Source organism: Vipera ursinii (genome assembly GCF_947247035.1).
Source record: "Vipera ursinii genome assembly, chromosome: 7".
NCBI lineage: Eukaryota > Metazoa > Chordata > Lepidosauria > Squamata > Viperidae > Vipera > Vipera ursinii.
The window spans coordinates 62,410,042-62,430,959 of NC_139521.1; the positions used below are offsets into that span (position 1 = coordinate 62,410,042).

The window sequence follows — 20,918 nt, forward strand, 5'->3', positions numbered from 1 at the left end:
AAGAAAAAGAGTAACACTTATGGCAAAGGAAATTCATATTTTTCAAAGATTTTTTTCACTATTCTTTACCCCAGTTTCCTCCCCTCCTTTTTTAAACTTGCAGAACTTTGAGTGTTTACTGACAGATTCTGGTGTTTCATAGTTGCTAATCCTAGGCTATTATTTCTATTTTATGTAGTACAGAAGAGATGTCCTGTTATCAATTGCAAAGCAGCTCAAGCCTAGAGGGAGAATGACTTTTCTTCCATTCTTGATGGTCAAATAACAGTACTTCAAATGAGTAGCCATGTATTGCAATAGAATAACATTTTAAATAGTACGGTTGTCTGATTTTCTTGGAAAGCTTGTTTCATAATCTCATGTATGAGTTCAAAGAGTAAGGCACTATGCATTGTAGGAATCTGACTATGGTCTATTACAGTGAAGTATATATTCCAATTCTCCAAAGTGGGATTGTTATAAGACCAATGTGCTTCTGGACAGAGAAAATCAGAATGCAATTAAATTTACTGAATGCATCTTTACATGAAAATGGAACTATGTATCCTCATTCAGAGTTAAGTATTTCCAGTAGAGCTATGAATGTTTTTGTGACAACATAAACAACACTTAACCCAAGAAATCTTATCATTCTGAAGACATTATTCAAGAAAAGCATGCCATGATCTCCAGCTGTCTTTTAAATCACATATGTGATGCAATCTCAGAACAGAATTTAGGAAACTAAAATTTTCAGAGCTTGGTTTTATACACAAAGTATACAAATAAGTCAAATGATAGATAGAGCTACTGCAACACTGGACAGCAAGCATATTATATATAAATACATTTTGATTTAGAACAGATAAAAAGATAGCTTACTTTCCTGTTTAATAAATCTGATCTGCTGCAGTTAATTTACATACGCACATACACACACAAACACACACAAAGTCATGTACCAATTTGATGCATTATGTACAACATTCCTTAGATATGTACAGGAAAAGAATGATTCAAATGATGATCTTCACACTGGAAAGACATTCCTATCTCCTTTGTTGGAATATTAGATAATAACAGTTAATAATTCAGAATGTGAATTCAGGAAGTTATAAGTCCCCACTAGTTGCTCCTCTGATTTATAAAAAAGGCTTTTGAAAAAAAAACACTTGTCCAGCTTTACTGCTTATGCTCAACTTTCAGGAAACCAAGGACAAAAGTAGGCAGGTGAAGAACTTAGGGGTACCTTCTACTACACAATAGCTAGCCACAAATTAAAGATCCCCAAACTGTCAAGGTATTAACATTTTGTTCAAGCATGAAATAGATGACTTTTCAACTCTTGAGTTGATTTATTGTGTTTCACTTTACAGGGCATCCAAATGTTCACTACAGATGTTAGGCTCCACATTGCAGAAATTTTTGTGCTTGGAATCTGGCAAAGAATGCTCATTAATATGGTCATTTCTGTAAATGACCAAATGTCTCAATTGAAAATTCCATATCTTAAGGCTCCCACACAATCTATCGTTAGAAATGAAGAATAAATTCTGAAAAGAGGAAAGACCAGTTCTGTAAAAAGTTTCTCAAGTCAGGATGCAGTAACATAGTTATTTTGAAAAAAATTATATACATAAATGAGAAACCAAACATACACAACCTCCCTCCCTCCTTTCTAAGCATGCATCAGCTGAAATCATCACTTATGTCACAATAATGGTAAAGGTAAAGGTTCCCCCGCACATGCGTGCTAGTCGTTTCCAACTCTAGGGGCCGGTGCTCATCTCCGTTTCAAAGCTTGTCCGAGGACGACTCCGTGGTCATGTGGCCGGCATGACTAGACGCCAAAGGCGCATGGAACGCTGTTACCTTCCCACCGTAGTGGTCCCTATTTTTCTACTTGCATTTTTACGTGCTTTTGAACTGCTAGGTTGGCAGAAGCTGGGATGAGTAACAGGCGCTCACTCTGTTACGCGGCACCCAGGATTCGACCCGCCAAACTGCCGACCATCTGATCGACAAGCTCAGTGTCCTAACCCACTGAGCCACCGCGTCCCTGTCACAATACACTGATGTATTTGCCATAGCATTTTTCCTTGATTTCTTGCAAATGATTAAGGAAATAATATTTTCAGAATCTAGTGACCATTGAAGTCCTGCAGTGGATTCTAAATTTCCCAGCTCATTCCAATTCAGGAAAACACCCTGTACATCTTTCTTTACCATATCAGCTTGAAGTTGTAGGCTCCTTCCCCAGTTTTCTCAAATCCAGAGGATAATGGTTCTATAATGTACACATTTTATCAACTATGAGGCTTCAAAAAGGTTGAGAATTCTGTACAACCAAGGTTTATAATAAGGAAGTATTTCACAAAGCTTTAGAGCCAGCAGTTTGATCCTAACTGGCTCAAGGTTGACTCAGCCTTCCATCCTTCCGAGGTCAGTAAAATGAGGACCCAGATTGTTGCAGACAATATGCTGTGTAAATCATTTTGAGAGTGCTATAAAGCACTATGAAATGGTATATAAATCTAATTGCTATTGCTATTAATAACAGCCTAAGATGGATTAGCTAGGGAATTTGATCTTGCAAAGTTTTCTAAAACCATAGTTGGCCTTAGATCCTGATGTAAAGGCATCTTGTTGAGATTTATCTCAGACCATGTAACCTTCCACACTGTGCTTTCCACAGTCCTGCCAGAGGCAACATATACTTCACTGCCTATTGTCTAGAGTACCAATTCTATAACTTGTTTTTGCAGGGCCCTCAGGAGGTCAAGGCAAATATTATTTCCATGGAGTTTCAGAACAAGTGAAGATTACCTACTCTTTTCATGACTTTGTTTAGTAATGCTGCTTTTTTTCATTAAATAAAAAATAAATAATAAACTAAAAAAGGATGGTGCTAATGGACCCTCCATGATATTGATAACATCAAAGTGCTTTTAGGAAACCTTTCTTGAAATACTTAATCTTTGAATGAAAATTGGCTCAAGACCACTTGTAACACACCACTGTGCCACGACTGTTGAAGTGGATAGCTTTCACAAATAGTAGACTTGATCGAACCCAAGTCTTTTCCATTTTCCTTCTAGAGATAAAGGGTAGCTTATTTCATTATCTCATATGCGGGACAATGATCAAGATAAAAAGTAGGCGTCTCCTGATATGTCTTGTAAAATCATGTATGATAGGAAGAATTCATAAAAAGGCAATCAATAGCACAACTGATTGGCAGATCTCCCTTAGACTTTCCCAAACACAATAATCTCCTGATGTTTGTGCTCTGTAGTATATATTCTGTTAGGAAACTTAGTTTTCCATTGATATTCTTGTTCCACTGCAGAGAATGAGCAAAATACATTTTTGCTGACTTCAACTTTTACATCCCGGGTGAGGAACCAGAAAAGTCATGTTTTCATAGTCTTATGTTAGGAAACAAATAATAAAGTAACATACGCATACATAGAGTCTCAAGAGCAGCACTTTCAAAGGAGAATTTTATACTGGAATTAGAATAGAATAGAATAGAATAGAATAGAATAGAATAGAATAGAATAGAATAGAATAGAATAGAATAGAATAGCTTTATTTGGCCAAGTGTGATTAGACACACAAAGAATTTTGTTTAAATTTAAATTTACTTTGTTCAAATATCTCAGAGATAATCCTTTATTTTGCTTTGTCCACTGTAACCTGTCTGGCACCTGCAAATGATAAAACTCTGATTTAAAATGTCATTGTGTGTGTTGCACTATTGCATAGATACAGAAGAGAAGAGAGTAGGCTGGAGACAAATGAGGACCCACTCTTTTAGCTACCCTTTGGTTCTGCCTTGGAGGAATGATTTGGGTGGAAATTAGTAAACCTTGAGTTGGTCTACCCATATAGTCTCTAAATGCAATATAGAAAATTAAGTCAAAATGCTATGATAATTTTCACTATCTCACCATGTTTTTTAGATCTTCTTAGAGTGACGTAAATACCTTAGATCTGTGTCAACTCAAATTTAAATCATGCTGCATGAAGGAATGTTCCTAAAGATTGTTCACAAATGTAAGTTAAAACACTGCTAATTGAGGCTAACATCTCCCTTCATTGTCATAAACTTTCAGCTGAAAATTTGTTTCTAGTAAAACTGAAAGCATGGTTTATTATGTTTTAATCAGCTTAATCACAGTGGTAGCAGCACTTAGCCAACCATGGCTGATCCAGAAAAATCTCAGCAGGAACAGCTGTGCATAGTAATTGGACAGGTGACTAGCAAGAAATCCCAGGACTGTGGAGTATTTGAAAAAAAAATTCTGAAAGAATGTAAGGGCAAACTAATTTATTATTACCAGGAAACATAATGGATATGTCCATAAAGTCATCAGAAGTTAAGCTTGATTCCAGGATTTCTTGACTTTACAAGGGCATCTTTTTTAGGATCAGAATGTTTGAAATATTGCATTTTTGCATAAAAATGCATGGATATTACATTCAATATTTAATTCCTCCCATTTTTAGCAGTAGGTAAATAGTGTCTAAAGAAAGGACCTTCTCAGCTATGGCATTCCACATCTGAAATACTCATACTAAAGAGGATATTCTGGTAATAAAATGAAATAAAATGAATGCCCTTCTGGCATCACATAAAATTGTCTGTGCATTAATTTCCCCCCGATGTTTTTAATTGGCCATTTTTATTGAAATTGCTGAAGCTCAATGTGTTTTTATTGTGGCACTACTTTTCTTTACTCATGAGTGCATTTTGGTGATTCAATTTTACTTCATTATTTATTAGCCATGTTGAAAAGCAATACATTTCCAAATACATTTTCTACAAGAAAAATAGATCTTTAAGCTCCTTTCCATTTTATTCAGGTGACCTAATTAGAAAGTTATAAGAGTCCTGGGTTTTCTAACATTTGGCTTGTTTGTGGGTATCTGTACAGTGTCTATAGAAATGGACTTTCCCAACGTACAATTATCCTGATGTTGTAAATGAAAAACATGGTATACTCTCTTATTTGTATGTGTCAGGGCAAACAAAATAAGGACCCCCAGATGTTCCAGACTTAAACTTTTAGAGTTCTGTGTCACTGACTATTCTGGCTGGGCTGATGGAAACTGTTCCTTAGAATATCCAGTGCCTATTCTTAATATAGGTATTGTAATATAATATAAAAAAGGGACGCAGTGGCTTAGTGGGTTAGGACGCTGAGCTTGTCGATCAGAAGTTTGGCAGTTTGGCGGGTCGAATCCCAAGTGCCGCGTAACAGAGTGAGCGCCTGTTACTTGTCCCAGCTTCTGCCAACCTAGCAGTTCGAAAGCATGTAAAAATGCAAGTAGAAAAATAGGGACCACTACGGTGGGAAGGTAACAGTGTTCTGTGTGCCTTTGGTGTCTAGTCATGTCGGCCACAAGACCACGGAGACGTTCTTGGATAAGCACTGGCTCTTTGGCTTTGAAACGGAGATGAGCAGCGGCCCCTAGAGTCAGAAATGACTAGCACACATGTGCGGGGGAACCTTTACCTTTTAACCTTTTTTAAAATATAATATATCCCATCAGAGCAAAGAAGTTGTCTGCTGTTCTTAACTACTAAAACCATCCAGTGAAAATGAAATCAACTTCTCCTTAATCTTGGACATCATATCAGTCTACTGTGAAACACCCAGTATGCATTGCTAAGTGTCTTCTAAGCCCCAAGATCCCAAATTTAGCTTACCCTATCACTAAGAACCCTATTATTTTAATGAAAATAGTTTTTAAAGTCCTCTGTTTCATTGCTAACATGACAGTCTGTCTTACTTTACTGAGGATAATCTATTGTGATTAAAAGGCATCCTTTATTTGAAGGATTACCTCTACTTTAGTAAAACCACAAAGAAGAGAGAGCTCCTGTTGTTTGAAGTTGTTCTTAAGCAAATAGCTTTCATACAGCAGATAGCTTTCTCAAATTTGGCTGTACATATTGTGTTGATATTTAGTTCTACAGTATATAAGCATCTCTCTATGCAATCTGCAGCCTTTTTGCCTGCTTTTTTTAAGAACTCCCTATTTTATTCATTTTAAAATGAATCTTCTTTTAAGCTTCTAGTGCAGGGATGTCAAACTGCCAGCCCACGGGTCGGTTTCATCATACCGAAGCCGTGCCAACCCCATTGCCGGCAATGCAAAAAGAGTCACGATACGTTGCAACATGTCACGTGACATAGTGAGTTTGACACCCATGTTCTAGTGGTTTTGCAAAATCAAAATGAAAGCAGAAAAAGAGAGAGAGATGGTAATTGGTGAGAAATATAAAATAGCGCTTTTGAAGGTTTGATTACAAACTCATGACCTTTTAATGTCCTGTTGAAAGAAGCAGCAAGGTCAAATAATTAGCCAGACTGTTAGCATTCACGGAGCATATAAAATGACCTAGGTTCAACCTCTTAGATTTTTCTGATCAAATCAGAATAGATCTTAATACTGATATTTTAATCCATTAAATTGAACTCTTCAAAGAATATAATTTTCCACTCTGCCAAACTTGCCTGCTAGTATAAAACCACCCAATGTTGTTAATATAGGAGACAACTTACAAATGGCAGCTGCTAGTTCTGATCGTAGATATACAGGCTTAAAATGGCCCAAGGGAATTTCTTACTGTATATAAAGAACATAATAACCAGTAACAAAACTGGATAAGCTAATGGTTCCTACTTCATTGCTAATGATGGAGTAATATCTACTCCTTCTGAAGACACAGACTAACTTAGAAGCTATAGGGCAGACAATGTGGCACATAATATACATATATCTCCTGCCTGCACAGCCTCTATCATTTTGGCTAATGGAAGGAGTGATGTCAGACTTTGTTCAGCTAGTAATGCAAAATTAGAACATAACAAAACCTTAATCCAAGCCAAACTAACTTAGAAAGATTGTCAAGGAGAGAGGAGCTGAGATAATATTGTCAAAACATTATGAAAGGATTCTAGCAACTGCCATGTATTAAATACAGGTTTTAGTTATAGACAAATCAAGGGTCAAATTACTTATGCTCTCTCTCTCTCCCCCCCCCAGTAGTACAATGGGGATGTCATGTCTGTCCTTTTGGCAGCCCAGTTCCTTGCCAGAGTAAAAGACAGATCTGTTATCAGGTGTTTCTTATTTTTTGTTTATGTGAGAGCTAGTAATCACATCTGGTCCTGTTTAAAATGACACTTCATTGTCAGACTTCATTCTGCTTCATGACTTGACCAGCCCAGAGATAGTGAAGACATACACATAAATAATACAAGCTTTTGGGTACCCACTTAGCAATATATTCTATTAATTCACCTGCATTTTAACACAGCAGCAAAAAATCACAACATCTCTGCAAATCATGATACAAATATGGAAGATTTCATAGCTGTATGCAGGGCTTTTTTTCTCATAGAACGCTCAGAATGGAGTTACGGCACCTTTTTTGGATGGAACCTTGTAGGGTAGGCAAGGCGGGTTGTATGAAATGTGTGAGTTCCGGCACCTTTTTCTTTTACAAAAAAAGCACTGGCTGTATGACATAGTCTCCCTCTTCTGATTCCTCAAAAGTTTTAGTCTTGGTGTTAATCATAGTCACAAGGTTTCAGAAAGAATAAAGAGATACTAATACTTTATTTCCTTGATTGCTTTATTGACCATCTTTTCCTTTCATTTATACTTGGACAAAGAATGGCATTATAGCTTGTTATTTTTAATTGAAAGCAAAATGTATTATCTTGATGTTGACAATCAATGGTCAAAATTGAATCGAAACTTTAAAAAGGAAAAGACTGACTATATAATAGGCTACAGAAAAATAAAATAACATTAATATTTTGAACTGCACTTCAATAACTGGTCAATGAAAACCAGTCAGAAGCAATGCATCATAAAGTTATAGAGAGTATTATGCTACAGGTTAAAGCACTTGGTGAATGAAATCAGTGAGAACAACTAGCATTAAAAGATAATTTATTCTTATCATCAATTCTATTTCCATGCCCTAAAGAGATACATCCATAATGAATGAATGAATGAACGAACCTTTATTGCCAAAGTACAACCATGTATACATTGAGATTGGCTGAGCCTCCCTTCATGCCTCCCCACAACTCACAGTGACAACAAACCCACCATCTTGTTACACCATGTGAGCTAACTGCACAACACACCAGCCTCGCAAGACAATCATACATAGAGTTATTTCCTGTTCAGAAGCTTGACAGCCCATGAATAGAAGCTGTTCTTCAGCCTGTTGGTATGGCTGGCTATACTCCTGTATCTCCTACCCAATGGTAGGAGAGTAAAGAGGTACATTCCAGGGTGTGAGTCATCCCTGAGAATTTCCCTCACTCTTCCAAGGCAGCGAGCCCTGGTGATGTCATCCAGTGGTGTCAGGGGACAGCCCATGATGTTTTGTGATGTGCTCACCACCCTCTGTAATACCTTCCTATCCGTGGCTGTCAGGCCAGCATACCAAACCACAATACAGTGCGAGAGGACGCTCTCTATAGTAGTCCGGAAAAAGAAGATCATTAGCTGTTGTTCTACCCTGTTCTTCCACAAGACCCTGAGGAAGTGGAGTCTCTGTTGGGCCTTTCTGGCCACCTGGGTTGTATTGACTTTCCAGGTAAGATCTTCACAGAGGTAGACTCCCAGGAATTTAAAGGAAGAAACTCTCTCCACACATCCCCCCCCCGATGTAAAGTGGGGCAGGTTCCTCTCTTTTCCTCTGGAAGTCTAGCACCATCTCTTTTGTCTTGCCAATGTTCAGGTGCAAGTTGTTCTCTAAACACCATGTGGATAGTTTTTGTAACTCCCCCCTGTACGCTGTTTCATCTCCACCTGTAATAAGACCCACTACGGTGGTATCATCTGCAAACTTAATTATCGCAGTAATTGTTTATTGTCTGAATCAATAAACATTTGGCCTGTCAATGCACTTTCTCAAACTGTCTTGTACTTCAGGTTCAGATTGTGACCAAAGAACATAGGAGATGTAGGAGTACTTTTTCTTTAATGATACAGGAAAAACACTTTTTTTAAAAAAATCATCCTTGCAGATACTTGAAGTTGGCAGAAATTTCTTATGATCTGCTGAGTAAATGCACCTTATCAATAATAATTCTTATGATCTTGGTAAAGATGAGAAACCTGAAATTTCCCAAAGCTTGCAGAATTCAATTCCTAATAGTGTTTGCCTGCCACTCTGATTGAGATTACTATTCTCCTAACCCATAAGACATAATGCTTTTTTGAAGTTCACATCTTCCTGTTTTGGAGGTAGCTTCAATAACCTAGTGAAGTACGCTGAGGCCCTGATGATGGAGAATTATTGTTCATACTTATCAACAAGTTGATTCTGTTAAATAGCAAAGGAAAACTATTTCTCTCAAATACTTTTGGTCTTCTTTCTCCAGCTATCGCTTACTAAGATTAAAATCCTTAGAATATTTTTTTAAGATCCTAAGAAATAAAAATTTCCTTTTATATTTTTATACGCTGAGGTTGTCGATCAGAAGGTCGGCAGTTTGGCGGGTCGAATCCCGAGTGCCGCATAACAGAGTGAGTGCCTGTTACTCGTCCCAGCTTCTGCCAACCTAGCAGTTCAAAAGCACGTAAAAATGCAAGCACCTTTGGCGTCTAGTCATGCCGGCCACATGACCACGGAGATGTCCTCAGACAAGCGCTGGCTCTTCGGCTTTGAAACGGAGATGAGCATTGGCCCCTAGAGTCGGAAACGACTAGCACGCATGTGCTGGGGAACCTTTACCTTTACCTTTTTATACCATAAACCTGACTTCTTGACCGTGTTGTTAATGTGGGCTTTCTAGTAGGTAGGAGGGATAATTTGTTCGTTAACTTTCTAGATTAGACAGCAGCCCTGGACTTTCTCAGAGGTCTCGCTTTCAAATGAGATGGATCCTGCTTAGCTTCCAAGATCAGACAAGGTTGCCTAGGAACAGCCACCTGTTAAAGCAAAACTAAAGTCCTCTGCAATGTGAATTAAATATGTCATTGACTGGGTCATAGTTTCTGTCATTTTATCACTCCTTAAGTTTAAAAAATAAAGAAGTCCTATTCCCATGCACATCACATCACACAGTGAAATCATTTTCTCTCCAGTATAGAAGAGACCATGTGAGTGGCATGGTGACCTAAAAGGTGGAGGTCTTGCCTCACAATCAGGAGGCTGTGACTTCGATCTTAGGTAGAGGCAGATATTTCTCTCTCTGGGTACAAAGAGAAAACATCTGCTGTGACCTCTGTGTAGGCGTCAGGAAGGGCATCCGGCCTGTAAACACTCAGCTCCCTTCAGTTGTCCCAATTCCATTCTGATGCAAGGGGTTACAGGGTTGTTAAAAGAAAAGAGAAAAAAAATAGAAGAGACCATGCAGCAGTTGGTCCCTCTTAAGCTGGAGCTAAGGTTACAAACTTAAGTAAAAAACAGGGAGAATATCTCCATTCTAAATTTAAATGAATGCACAGTCAAGGTGCCCAGTGACCTCAGAAAAGTTTAGCTCTGGCTAATAGTTGCACTTGAAACAATTCTTTCTGTTTAGATACTGAACGACCTGAGATATTATTTTTAGCAGTGTCGACCATTTCAAAACCTCTATTACTTACTCTGTGTTATCTGTTTTAAATTAAAAATGACAGCCTCCCATAAATCTCAGGAGATATATTTCATATTTAGTGGCAGCTTCCAATCATAGGTCTGAAATGGCTAGAAAGAATAGCAAATAGTCAAGCACTTGTGTCATGCATTAATCCTCATGATGATTTTATTCACCCAACAATAAAATGAGGCCATTTATCATGGCTGCTGTAAACTAGTAACATTTTTTTGGGGGGGGGGAATCTTAGATGGCTTTTTTTTGACGTTGTCCACCCTCATGCTTTTTCTTCTCAGAAGAATATAAATAGGAACAAGCAGTGAAAAGTGATGAATAAAATACTGCTGCTTTGCCATTTCTTTAGTCAGCTAAAGATTTTCAATAAATCTTATGCTCAAATACTTTTCAGAAATAGGTTTTCCTCATATCATGGGTTGATTGGTAAATAGCATCATTCCCTTCCCCTCCCCACCAGATTTTATATTGATACTCAGCAATTTATAAAAATGTCACTATAATAATAATTAATGCTGTTACTTGTTCATAAATGGCGATATGACTCTTAAGTGAAAAGCAAAGCACGAGAGTCCTGGTGGTGCAGGGGTTAAAGTCCAGTATTGCAGGCAAACTCTACCCACAGTCTGGAGTTTGATACTGATGGGTTCAAGCTTGACACAGCCTTCCATCCTTCTGAGGCTGATAAAATGGAGACCCAGATTATTAGGGGCAATATGCTGACATTGTAAACTGCTCCAAGAATGCTGCCTAAGTGTTATTGCTAATGCAACAATTTATGCTCTAACAAGCTTACATTTTGAAAGAGGGAGGAAAAGGAGACACATTGCATGTGATTCCATGCAATGATACATGTTTGAGCTTTGATTCACTATTATTCTAAGGTAGAAAGCAAGATAATGTTCTGTGTACCTTCCTTGGAAGCGCCATGCTTTCTACAGTGTATGACTAAACTTTAAAATATTTATTTAATTAAAAATGAATATAGATTGGAATCTGGCATTCTGCAAAGCATCACCTTCTCTGTTTGTAAGATCACTTCAAGGCCTTGCATGGACAAGCTGTTTTGGAAGTAAGCTCACTTGTTCAAAAAATAACTGGACTGGTACAAAGCATTTTGGAAAAGCTATCAAGAAGCAACCTCAGTGTTTTACCACTTTGGGTGTCGAGGGAGATGCAAAGTTCTGGTTCTTGCTCTTCCCACAGCCTCAACAATTGTTATTTGATGCTGTTTTAGTGTGTCTTTGATGTTGTTCCTCCATCTTCTTCTGAGTCTGCCTTGTGTTCTTTGACCTTCTCCTTTTTTTGTATATGCCTTGTATGATATGTAATCCCAAGGCATCCTCTCCAGGTGAGCAAACCTCTTTATATGCTGCTTTTGTATGTAATCTAAGATTGGTTCTATGCCAATTCTTTCTCTTATGATCTCATTTCAGATTTTATCTCTTCCGGTCACTCCAGAAGATTTCCTCAAACATCTCATTTCTGTGGAGACTAACTTTTGTTTATGTTTTATTATAAGTGTCCATGTTTGGCACCGGTAACATAGGGTAGGGATGAATTTGCTTTGCATGAGATGCTTCTTTCTATTGATCGGTACTGTCTTATGTTTTCGGAATGGAGTTAGCTGTCACAATACTTGACTTCTTGTATTCAAGTGTTTAATAATAGGATATACCCGTCATGACAATCAATTGTTAAAACAGGTGATCCCCTCCCCCTCCCCACAAATACGCATTAGTTCTTTTATGAGACTGTCCATAATATGATTTTAGGAGTTTGCTAACATAGCTTTGACTCTTGAGGAAATGTGTTCCTCAGCCGAAAAGAAACTGCCCATCCCTAGTAAGAGAGGAATGCTGAAAGCTCATCTATCACATTGATGTGAATGTTCAACCTTTTTCTGCTTACGTATACATATTTTAGAAATGTAAACTACTGGGCCTTTCTTCTTGGTAGCGGCAGGATTGTCAAGATAAGACATTTATTAAATGGCTTAGAATGAGAATAGGGAAAGGTACACTAAAAAAAGAAAAACCCATAATGACAGGAAGAACATTTTGAATCCTGGTCAGAATTGCACAAAGGAACAGCTAGCTTGTTATTTTAATCTGACGCACATCATGTTTAATGGAAATGCTAATTCAACTGCTGGTGACTATATAGTCAAAAGTATAATATTTGTACTTGACTTTGATAAGAACCCATAGCTCTTTGAAGGACATTCTAGAACTGGGGTCGGCAACTGCAGCTCTTTTATGACTCATGGACTTCAACTCCCAGAATTCCTGAGTCAGAATAGCTGACTCAGGAATTCTGGGAGTTGAAGTCCATGAGTCATAAAAGCTGAGGTTGCCTACCCCTGTTCTAGAATAACAAAATAACAGAATAACAGAATAACGGAATAGCAAATTTGGAAGTTCCAAAGTTCCAGCTCCCTGCTCAAGCAGAAAAGCCTATACCATTTCAGACAAATGGTTGTCCAATCCCTTCTTACAAACCTCCAGTGTTGAATACCCACAACGTCTGGAACAGGTCATTCCAAAGAGTCCAAGTCATTCCAAAGAGATAGATTTGATCCTATCCATCCACTGTGTTTCCTTTCTGTAACCTTTTTGTAGTTTTACCAATCATGACCCATGGAAATTAAACAAAATTCAGTTTTTGGAAACAATGCACTTCTGAAGAGGATATTGCTACTTCTTCACTGAATTCATGTTTTAAGTAACTTTAAATACCTTTCTAGGCATGGACCATGGTCTCAAACCCCCAAGATTTAACTCAAGATTTAAATCATAATCTTTCTTCAAGCCTTCGTGGATCCCCTGTGATGACACTAACCCCCCCCCCCAATATTGAACTATAAAACACTATACAAAATATTAAAATGTTAGCATTAAATTATATATATATTAATTGTATTTTAATTGGGGTTTTCTTTCAAGGCCAATATAATCTTTTTAATTGATTTTAAGTTTTGTAATTTGTTTTATTGTTTTTAAAAACCTTGTGAACCGCCCTGAGTCCTACGGGAGAAGGGCGGTATATAAATCATACTTCACCCATGGCCTCTGAAAGACTCTGCCTGAGAAGCATAAGAGGATTGCAGTGGGGGATCTAATTTTATGTATGTGAGATTCTGAACTTTTAATTTACCCCTTTCTTCTTTTTTTCTTGAAACTTATCAGCCTGCATAAATAGTAATGCAGTACAATATATCCAAGTCCCTAAAAGATACTAGTATAATTGGATGCCAGAATACACCACGGCAAGTTCTAAAAAGATAAATGGTGATAAAATTATAAAACTGATGGGGGAATTTGGATTTTTTAAAATAGAAAACATTAACTGAGCACACTCACTGCAGGAATATGATACTAACCTCAAAGTACAAAGACCTAGTTTCTCCTTTTGTGACATTAGTGTGAGGAACATCAAATTACATATCATTCTGGCCTTTTTTGTGTTATTCCAATTTAGTTTACTAGAATAGAAAATGGTTTATCCTATACAACTCTGTAGTATTGAACAGGCAGGGGTAACTTATGGTATTGTTGGAGCACAGCTGCCAGCATTTTTCTAATATCCAATATTAAGTTACAGTGATGTTAACTGAAAGATTTCACATTAGCTCACAATTTGTTTTTGTGTCTTTTGGCCTGCAGTCCAAATACTTAACATTAATTATATTAAGTTCCAACATTTAGTGTTGCTCCCTAGCTTTTCTCAAGTGTTAAATTTAATGCACTTGTTCTGTTGAATTGATAATTGGGACATATGAACCTAGTTACAATATTGGTTAGACAACATTCTGCCCCTTTCATATGTCCTTGTGTCACTGATTCTATTTTGATCTAGTTAGCTGGATGGATAGACACACAGATGATAGATAGATAGATAGATAGATAGATAGATAGATAGATAGATAGATAGATAGATAGATAGATAGATGATAGATCACATCACACACTCCTTTCATGTCTCCGACAGAAGCTGGAGCAAATAACAGGAGCTCACCCTGTCTCAGAGGAACACTTGGGTCTTGAACACAGGCTTGCTGCTTGACAATCCAGTGTCCTAACCATGTGAGCCACCATGCTCCTTGATAGCTATATAGCTAGTTATCTATATAGCTAGCTAGCTAGCTAGACAGACAGACTAACAGATATTAAATTATGTCCCTTGCCAAAGCCTTTTCCCATCTTCAAAACCAATGACAGTTGAAGAAACCCATACAAAATAGAACAAACCTCCATTTCTATATCCAATAGTATGAATAAAATTTAAGTTCAATCATCCCCATTCAGCACAAAGGCCTAAACTGGCCATATTATCCAGAATTATATTGTAATCAATGGTAGAGAAGCCCACCAGTAATCCAAGAGAACCATAAGGGATGTACTCACTTTGTTCATTTCACAACTTAGATCTTATATCAGTGCAAATAAAGCAATTTCAGAATGTATCCTAGCCCCAAATTTAATTGAAATGGGTTCAGATCAACAGTATTGTCAACATCCATTATTCCATTCTTGATTACCTTTTCCAATATTCCAATACATTTGTATCCATGGTGAAACAAATATTTGGTAGTGGTCCCCAATACTGATAAATGTTCAGACCGAAGGTTTAACACTCTGCAGGAAGTTTATGCATATTTGATTACAGTTCTGTTTTGTATTACCTTTCTTCTTCAGATTCTTTTAATCAACAACTATTTGTGGGAAAGTCACTGAAGCAGTAGGCGTGAGCTTAAATGGACTCCAGAAGATGGTAGAGGACAGGAAGGCCTGGAGGAACATTGTCCATAGGGTCGCGATGGGTCGGACACGACTTTGCAACTAACAACAACAACAACATTTGTGGGAAACCAGGGGACCCAGCAAAATTAGGAAGAGGAGAGACGACTGTGCTAATGTCTGGATTCTTTTTGAATCATTCCAAATAAGCAAATTGATTCAGAAACATCCAGTGGGATTTAATGGGGCACTTCTTCATTTTGTTTCAGAGAATTGATTCACTTTGGAGAGTTAAGGAAACTACCACGTGATTTCTGAAATGATAACTTCTACAGCCCCAATAAATGACTTTTTAAAAAGAAATCTTAATTCTGCTTACCAACACAGTCACTACACGAAGAACTACTCCTCGCATGTTATTTTCCAGTCTTCTGTCTGTTAGTGACCCATTTAGACCAGTGGCAGGATTCCAGCAACCCAACTGAAAAATAGAAAAAAGAAAAAAAAGGATGTGTCACGTCAAGAATCATAAAACCTGGTCAACTGCTTCTATTTAGATAGAAGTGCACACACGCACACCTACATGCACACCTACACAGACACACATCAATATTTCATCAATAAATTGAAATCAACCTTGGGTTGAAGAATCTCTTTCCTACATTGCCTTGAAACTGAGAAATGTATTCCCTTTGGACTTGGGTTTATTTCTCACTCTTTTTGCCTTCAGGAAATGAGTTAGACTTTCTTCTTCAGCCAGACTTTTTCTGGGCTTTGTGTAACCTTTTGCTGTTTAAAATTGCTTTGAATTGAGAGCCTTATGGAAAGAAAGATGAAATATACAGAACCAATAAATAAATAATTTTTTTTGATATCAGCCTCCTGCAGAGCCTCTGATTGAAAATCTCTATAATGTCTCCCTGACTGCATGAAACCCTGACTAGCATGTATCTAAAACAGTTGTTATGGATCCTGTTGAGCATCCCAACGTAACTTTTCCTCCTTTGACATTTTATGAGATTAAGTACTAACTACCATCTTCTTCTCCAGCACAAATACATCTGCCTCTATGCTCAATTTTTCAGCTCCATGTTTTGGGAAAGGTCAGAGGGACCTAGCAGAATAAGAGAGTTGGAAGTGACCCTGGGAGTCTTCTAGACCAGGGCTTTTCAACCTTTTCACAGATTGTACCACTTTTAGGACATGGCAATATTCGAGTACCACCTGTGCTTAGCAAGGTGTCAAAAACTTGATGGCTGAAAAAAAGGGGCGGGGTTTTTGGGTTTTACTGATTAGATTCATTTGTTGTGATAGAAATGTCTAGTTTACGCTATTATGGAAAAGTAAAGAGTTGAGGTTCGATGTTAAGGGTTCACTGTACTGCAACAGAGGAAGTTGGAAGTCAATGTCTTTTCTTTCCCCCTTCTCCCTCTCTCCCCCCCACTTCTTCTTCTCCTCCCCTGTGTCCCACTCTTTGCTTTTGTATTTTTGTATTTGATTCCGTAATCTAATAAAATGTTACAAACCGTTAAAAAAAAGGGGAAAAAAACCAAGTACTAGTTTTTTAATTTCTTTAGTGGCGGTTCCTTTGCTCTCAGGCCACGTGGAAGACCCTGGGCAGTGCAGGCTGCCCAGAGCCCTGGGAAGTGGAGGGCAAGCATGCAGCTCACCCCAGACTTCCCCAGTTGGCGGTGCTTACCTTTTTGAAGCTGCTGCTGCTTGGCTTGCTCTCCTTAGCCAGGTTGCTCATGGTGTGTGTGGGAGGGCAAAATGTGTGGGAGGTCAGAGGGAGACCCACTCCCTCTCCATGCGAGGAGACCTGGCTTTGTAACCAAAGGATCCTCAGTGATAGGATGGGAGACCACCAGGAGAGTCAGGAGGAGGGGACAAGGGGATGGCATAAGGGCAGCAGGGCTGGTCGTGGCCAAGTGTACAGCAGGACTTCCCTCAGATCCTCCCTCCCTCTCATTATAATCTTCCTTCCTTCCTTCCTTCCTCCCTTCCTTCCTTCCTTTCCTTCCTTCCTTCCTTCCTTCCTTCTCTTCTGTTTTCTTCCCTCTTCATTCTCCTTTCCATTTTCTTCCTTTCCCTCTTCCCTTCTTTTTCCTTCCTTGCTCTCTTCCCCTCTTTCCTTCTTTTTCTTTGTCTTTCCTCTTTCCTTTTCTCCTTTCCTGTCCCTTCTTGGATGCTCAAATCCCAAAGGGGAAACATTTCTCAATGCCTCCTTTCCTTGTGATCAAATGCCACTTTTGCTAGTAATTTGTGGACACTTAAGAGATTGAGAACAAACCAGGCTCAGTTTATCCCATGCTTATATTTAGCAAAACTGTCAAAATGGTGCCTGTGACAGTTGATCAGAGCTCCTCCATTTTTTATGTGCAACAGCTTTATGTGCAACAGCTTTAGTGTTTAGGAACAGAAGTAGCTTAGTTGCTTTTCTATTAATACATAATCCTTAAAAGGGCTCTCTTGTAGAGAACCTGCCTTGGTCTAATTCAGACTGGAAATATAGCAAAGGAAAACATTTTCCCCATTCTGCTTTGTCCTGTTTTCCCCATGGAAATGTTTGTTAGCAAAATACCAGGAGAGGATATTTTCCTAAAAGCTCACAGTTCAAGAATACCAATGTTAACTTGGATTGCCAACAAAGTTCTGTCTGTGACAAAACAGAATGCAAAATTGCTTTGTCCTTTGAACTGGGGCATTTCCAAAAAATTGCATCTCCTTCCTTCCTTCCTTCCTTCCTTCCTTCCTTCCTTCCTTCCTTCCTTCCTTCCTTCCTTCCTTCCTTCCTTCCTTCCTTCCTTCCTTCCCTGCTTTTTTGTTAAAACAGTGCCTGAGGGTCCAGGCACAGGTGGCAACAGGCAGGCAGCGGTGGGCAGAGACTTCACATTTTGACCCCTACCCCCTGTCATTTCCTCTGTGTGACTCTCAGATCACATCTCTCAGACTTGCCCACATGTTTGTTTGTTTGTTTGTGTGTATGTGTGTGTGCATGGGTGGGTGGGAGTCTCACCCCTAGCAGCCCCGTGCCCCCAAAGAGACCTTCTGTGATGGCAGGCTGCAAACTAATGAAAGCTGTTTTTTTGGAGTACTTGTTTCTTTTTCTGAACATGCTGCCGATCGCATCATGCCCTGCCCCCCCCAGCTCCCACCCCCCCAGCCCCGTGGAAGGCTGTAAGAAGCTCCAATCGCAGCTTCCCTTCTTTCTCCTGTCCTTTTCCTCCCCAATGTCACAGCGTGGGGCTGCAAGGAGTGAGACACCCCCACACGTCCACACACACACACACCGACACAGACCCAAACACGTGCATGGGTCAGGGAGAGGCGAACTGAGAAGCACACAGAGGCCCTTCAGGTACCGAGGCAGTGACAGGGGGTGGCAGGGCAGGGGTCAAAATGGAAAACCTCTGCCTGGAGCCTGAAGCAGCTTAAAAAAATGAACCTGCAAAGTGCTCAGAATGCAGTTGTGATGACCCAGGGCACAGCACAGCACAGAGGCAACAGTCAACTGGCAGTTCAAACTGCCCTTTATTTGCTTCAATTTTCCCCAAATGCTCCCACGTTTCTGGCAAGCCCCAGAACAAAGTAAGACACACAAACCTTCAACAACCTCTGGCTGCAAGCAGTTTCACATACAGTTAGATTAGAAGAGTAATTTACTCAAGGCCATGTAGATAACAAGGAATGAAACATACATCTAAAATCTACCGAGTCTATGGAAATAGAAGCTTGCCTGAGCAGTTTCAGGAGAGAAGTCAAAATTCAACCCGAGGTATTTGAACACCAAAATCAAGTTTGTCAGCCAGTCCAATGGTCAAGAATTTCAGGGTTTCCAAGCAGAAATCACAACACAGAAGAAGAGATCAGAGAGTTGTTTCTAAGATCAGCAACAGCACACAAAACTCCAAGAAATCAGCATTTGATCCCGACAAATGCCCCTCCCCACAGCATCTCCTTAAGTTTCACTCTCCAGATGTGCCTTGTGGGGAGGGGTGGAGCGCTCTCTTCCCAGTAGTTGAGCCAGCCTGCATTGTTCCCTCCTTCTCTCCACTCTCCATGCTCTAGGATCAGGAGGGGGGTGGCCCTTGCTCATCACCTGATCTCTGTCTCTCATGTTCATCCTGTCCCAATCCTGAAGGGCCCTGGCCTGCCTCGGCCTGCTCTTCCCCACATTCCTCTGAAGCCACAGACACCTCTCCCTCAACCTTCATATGGTCCAGTTCCAGCTCATTTTCCTCAGCAGATTCAGGCTCTGATGGAGGCATGACAGCAGTCCTTTTCCCAGCTCCCTCCCTCCCTTCCTCCCTCCCTCCCTCCCTCCCTCCTTCCTTCCTTCCTTCCTTCCTTCCTTCCTTCCTTCCTTCCTTCCTTCCTTCCTTCCTTCCTTCCCTCCTTCCTCCCAAGGGATGATGGGAGAGGTGGTGGCCATGCTACCCCTGGCCGTCGCTGTCCCATGCCTGGTGGGAAGGGAAGCCTGGTGGCTGCAAGGCTAGGTCAGCAAGCGGGTGTGGCGCTGATCTACTGATGGGGGCCCTCAAATCCAGAACGTGCTCAGCCTTAGATCCACAGGGCATCCCTGGAGCCAGTGAGGGGGCCCCCACCATCTCTGCTCTGCACCCAGGGGGTGCACAGAGAAGGTGGCGAGTGTGTGAGCACTGGCATCCTGATAGAAAGGGAAGTGCTTCTCTTGCTTTTTTTTCTTTCTCAATAGTCAGCAGGGACAGTCAGTAGGGATACCAGGCACTCACCGCCTCCTCTTCATGTGCCCAGGGCGCAGGGCAGGAGCAGTCCCTCACTGTCCCTTTCCCACCCAAAACCCCTTTTATATCCTCTCCTCTCTCCCTCTTCCTCCTCCTTTTCTCTTCAGGGTATCTCCAGCTTCTGAAAGCACCGATCAGCTGGAGCCTGGGGCTGATCCTGGGGCTTCTGCTGAGCCCCGATAGCCCTGCAGCTCCAGCTGTCTTTCCCTCAGGCTGTGTGGTGCTGCCGCCTCTTAAGCTCATTCCTCTCTCCCCTGTTACCATTCCTCTAGGACGGTTGCATACCACCTGCCAGGTGCCAAAGTACCACAGGTTGAAAAGCCCTGTTCTAGTCCAACGCCTTGCTCAAACAGGAGACCCTATGCTATTTCAGACAAATGGCTGTCCAATTTGTTCTTAAAAGCCTCCTGTGATGGAGCACCCACAACTTCTGGAGGCAAGCCCTTCCACAGATTAATTGTTCTCACTGTCAGGAACTTTCTCCCTCTGTCTAGGACAGGAGATAGCGAAATGGACTGGATGGGGAGATTAAAAACATATATTATTCTCACACTACTGAAAGGCAGCTGTTGCTCCTGCTTGTAGAAAAATATCTTTAAAAGCAAAGTAATGAGTTTTTATTCAAAGTGTTCATAGACAGGTTTTGCTCTCCCCCCACCCCCACAATTTAATCACTGCCATCTCCCAGATGAAAGAAAAGCTAGCCTTTTGCCTTACCAAAAAAACAAAAAACCCACATTAAAACTGCTAGGTTGAGCTCTGTAAGCACATTACTTCTATTCAGAACTATTATTTTTAGTTAC

At 39.9% G+C, this 20,918-nt stretch overlaps 1 protein-coding gene across 2 annotated transcripts in view; it reads right to left on the bottom strand.

The window, feature by feature from the left end:
* GRID2 (glutamate ionotropic receptor delta type subunit 2) overlaps positions 1-20,918 on the bottom strand; it is a 1,067,823-nt gene that overhangs the window by 259,048 nt on the left and 787,857 nt on the right. For both annotated transcript variants that reach the window (XM_083367820.1, XM_083367821.1), the window contains exon 9: positions 15,732-15,833. In XM_083367820.1, the coding sequence (XP_083223946.1) occupies positions 15,732-15,833 (102 nt within the window). The remainder of the gene's footprint in view (positions 1-15,731; positions 15,834-20,918) is intronic.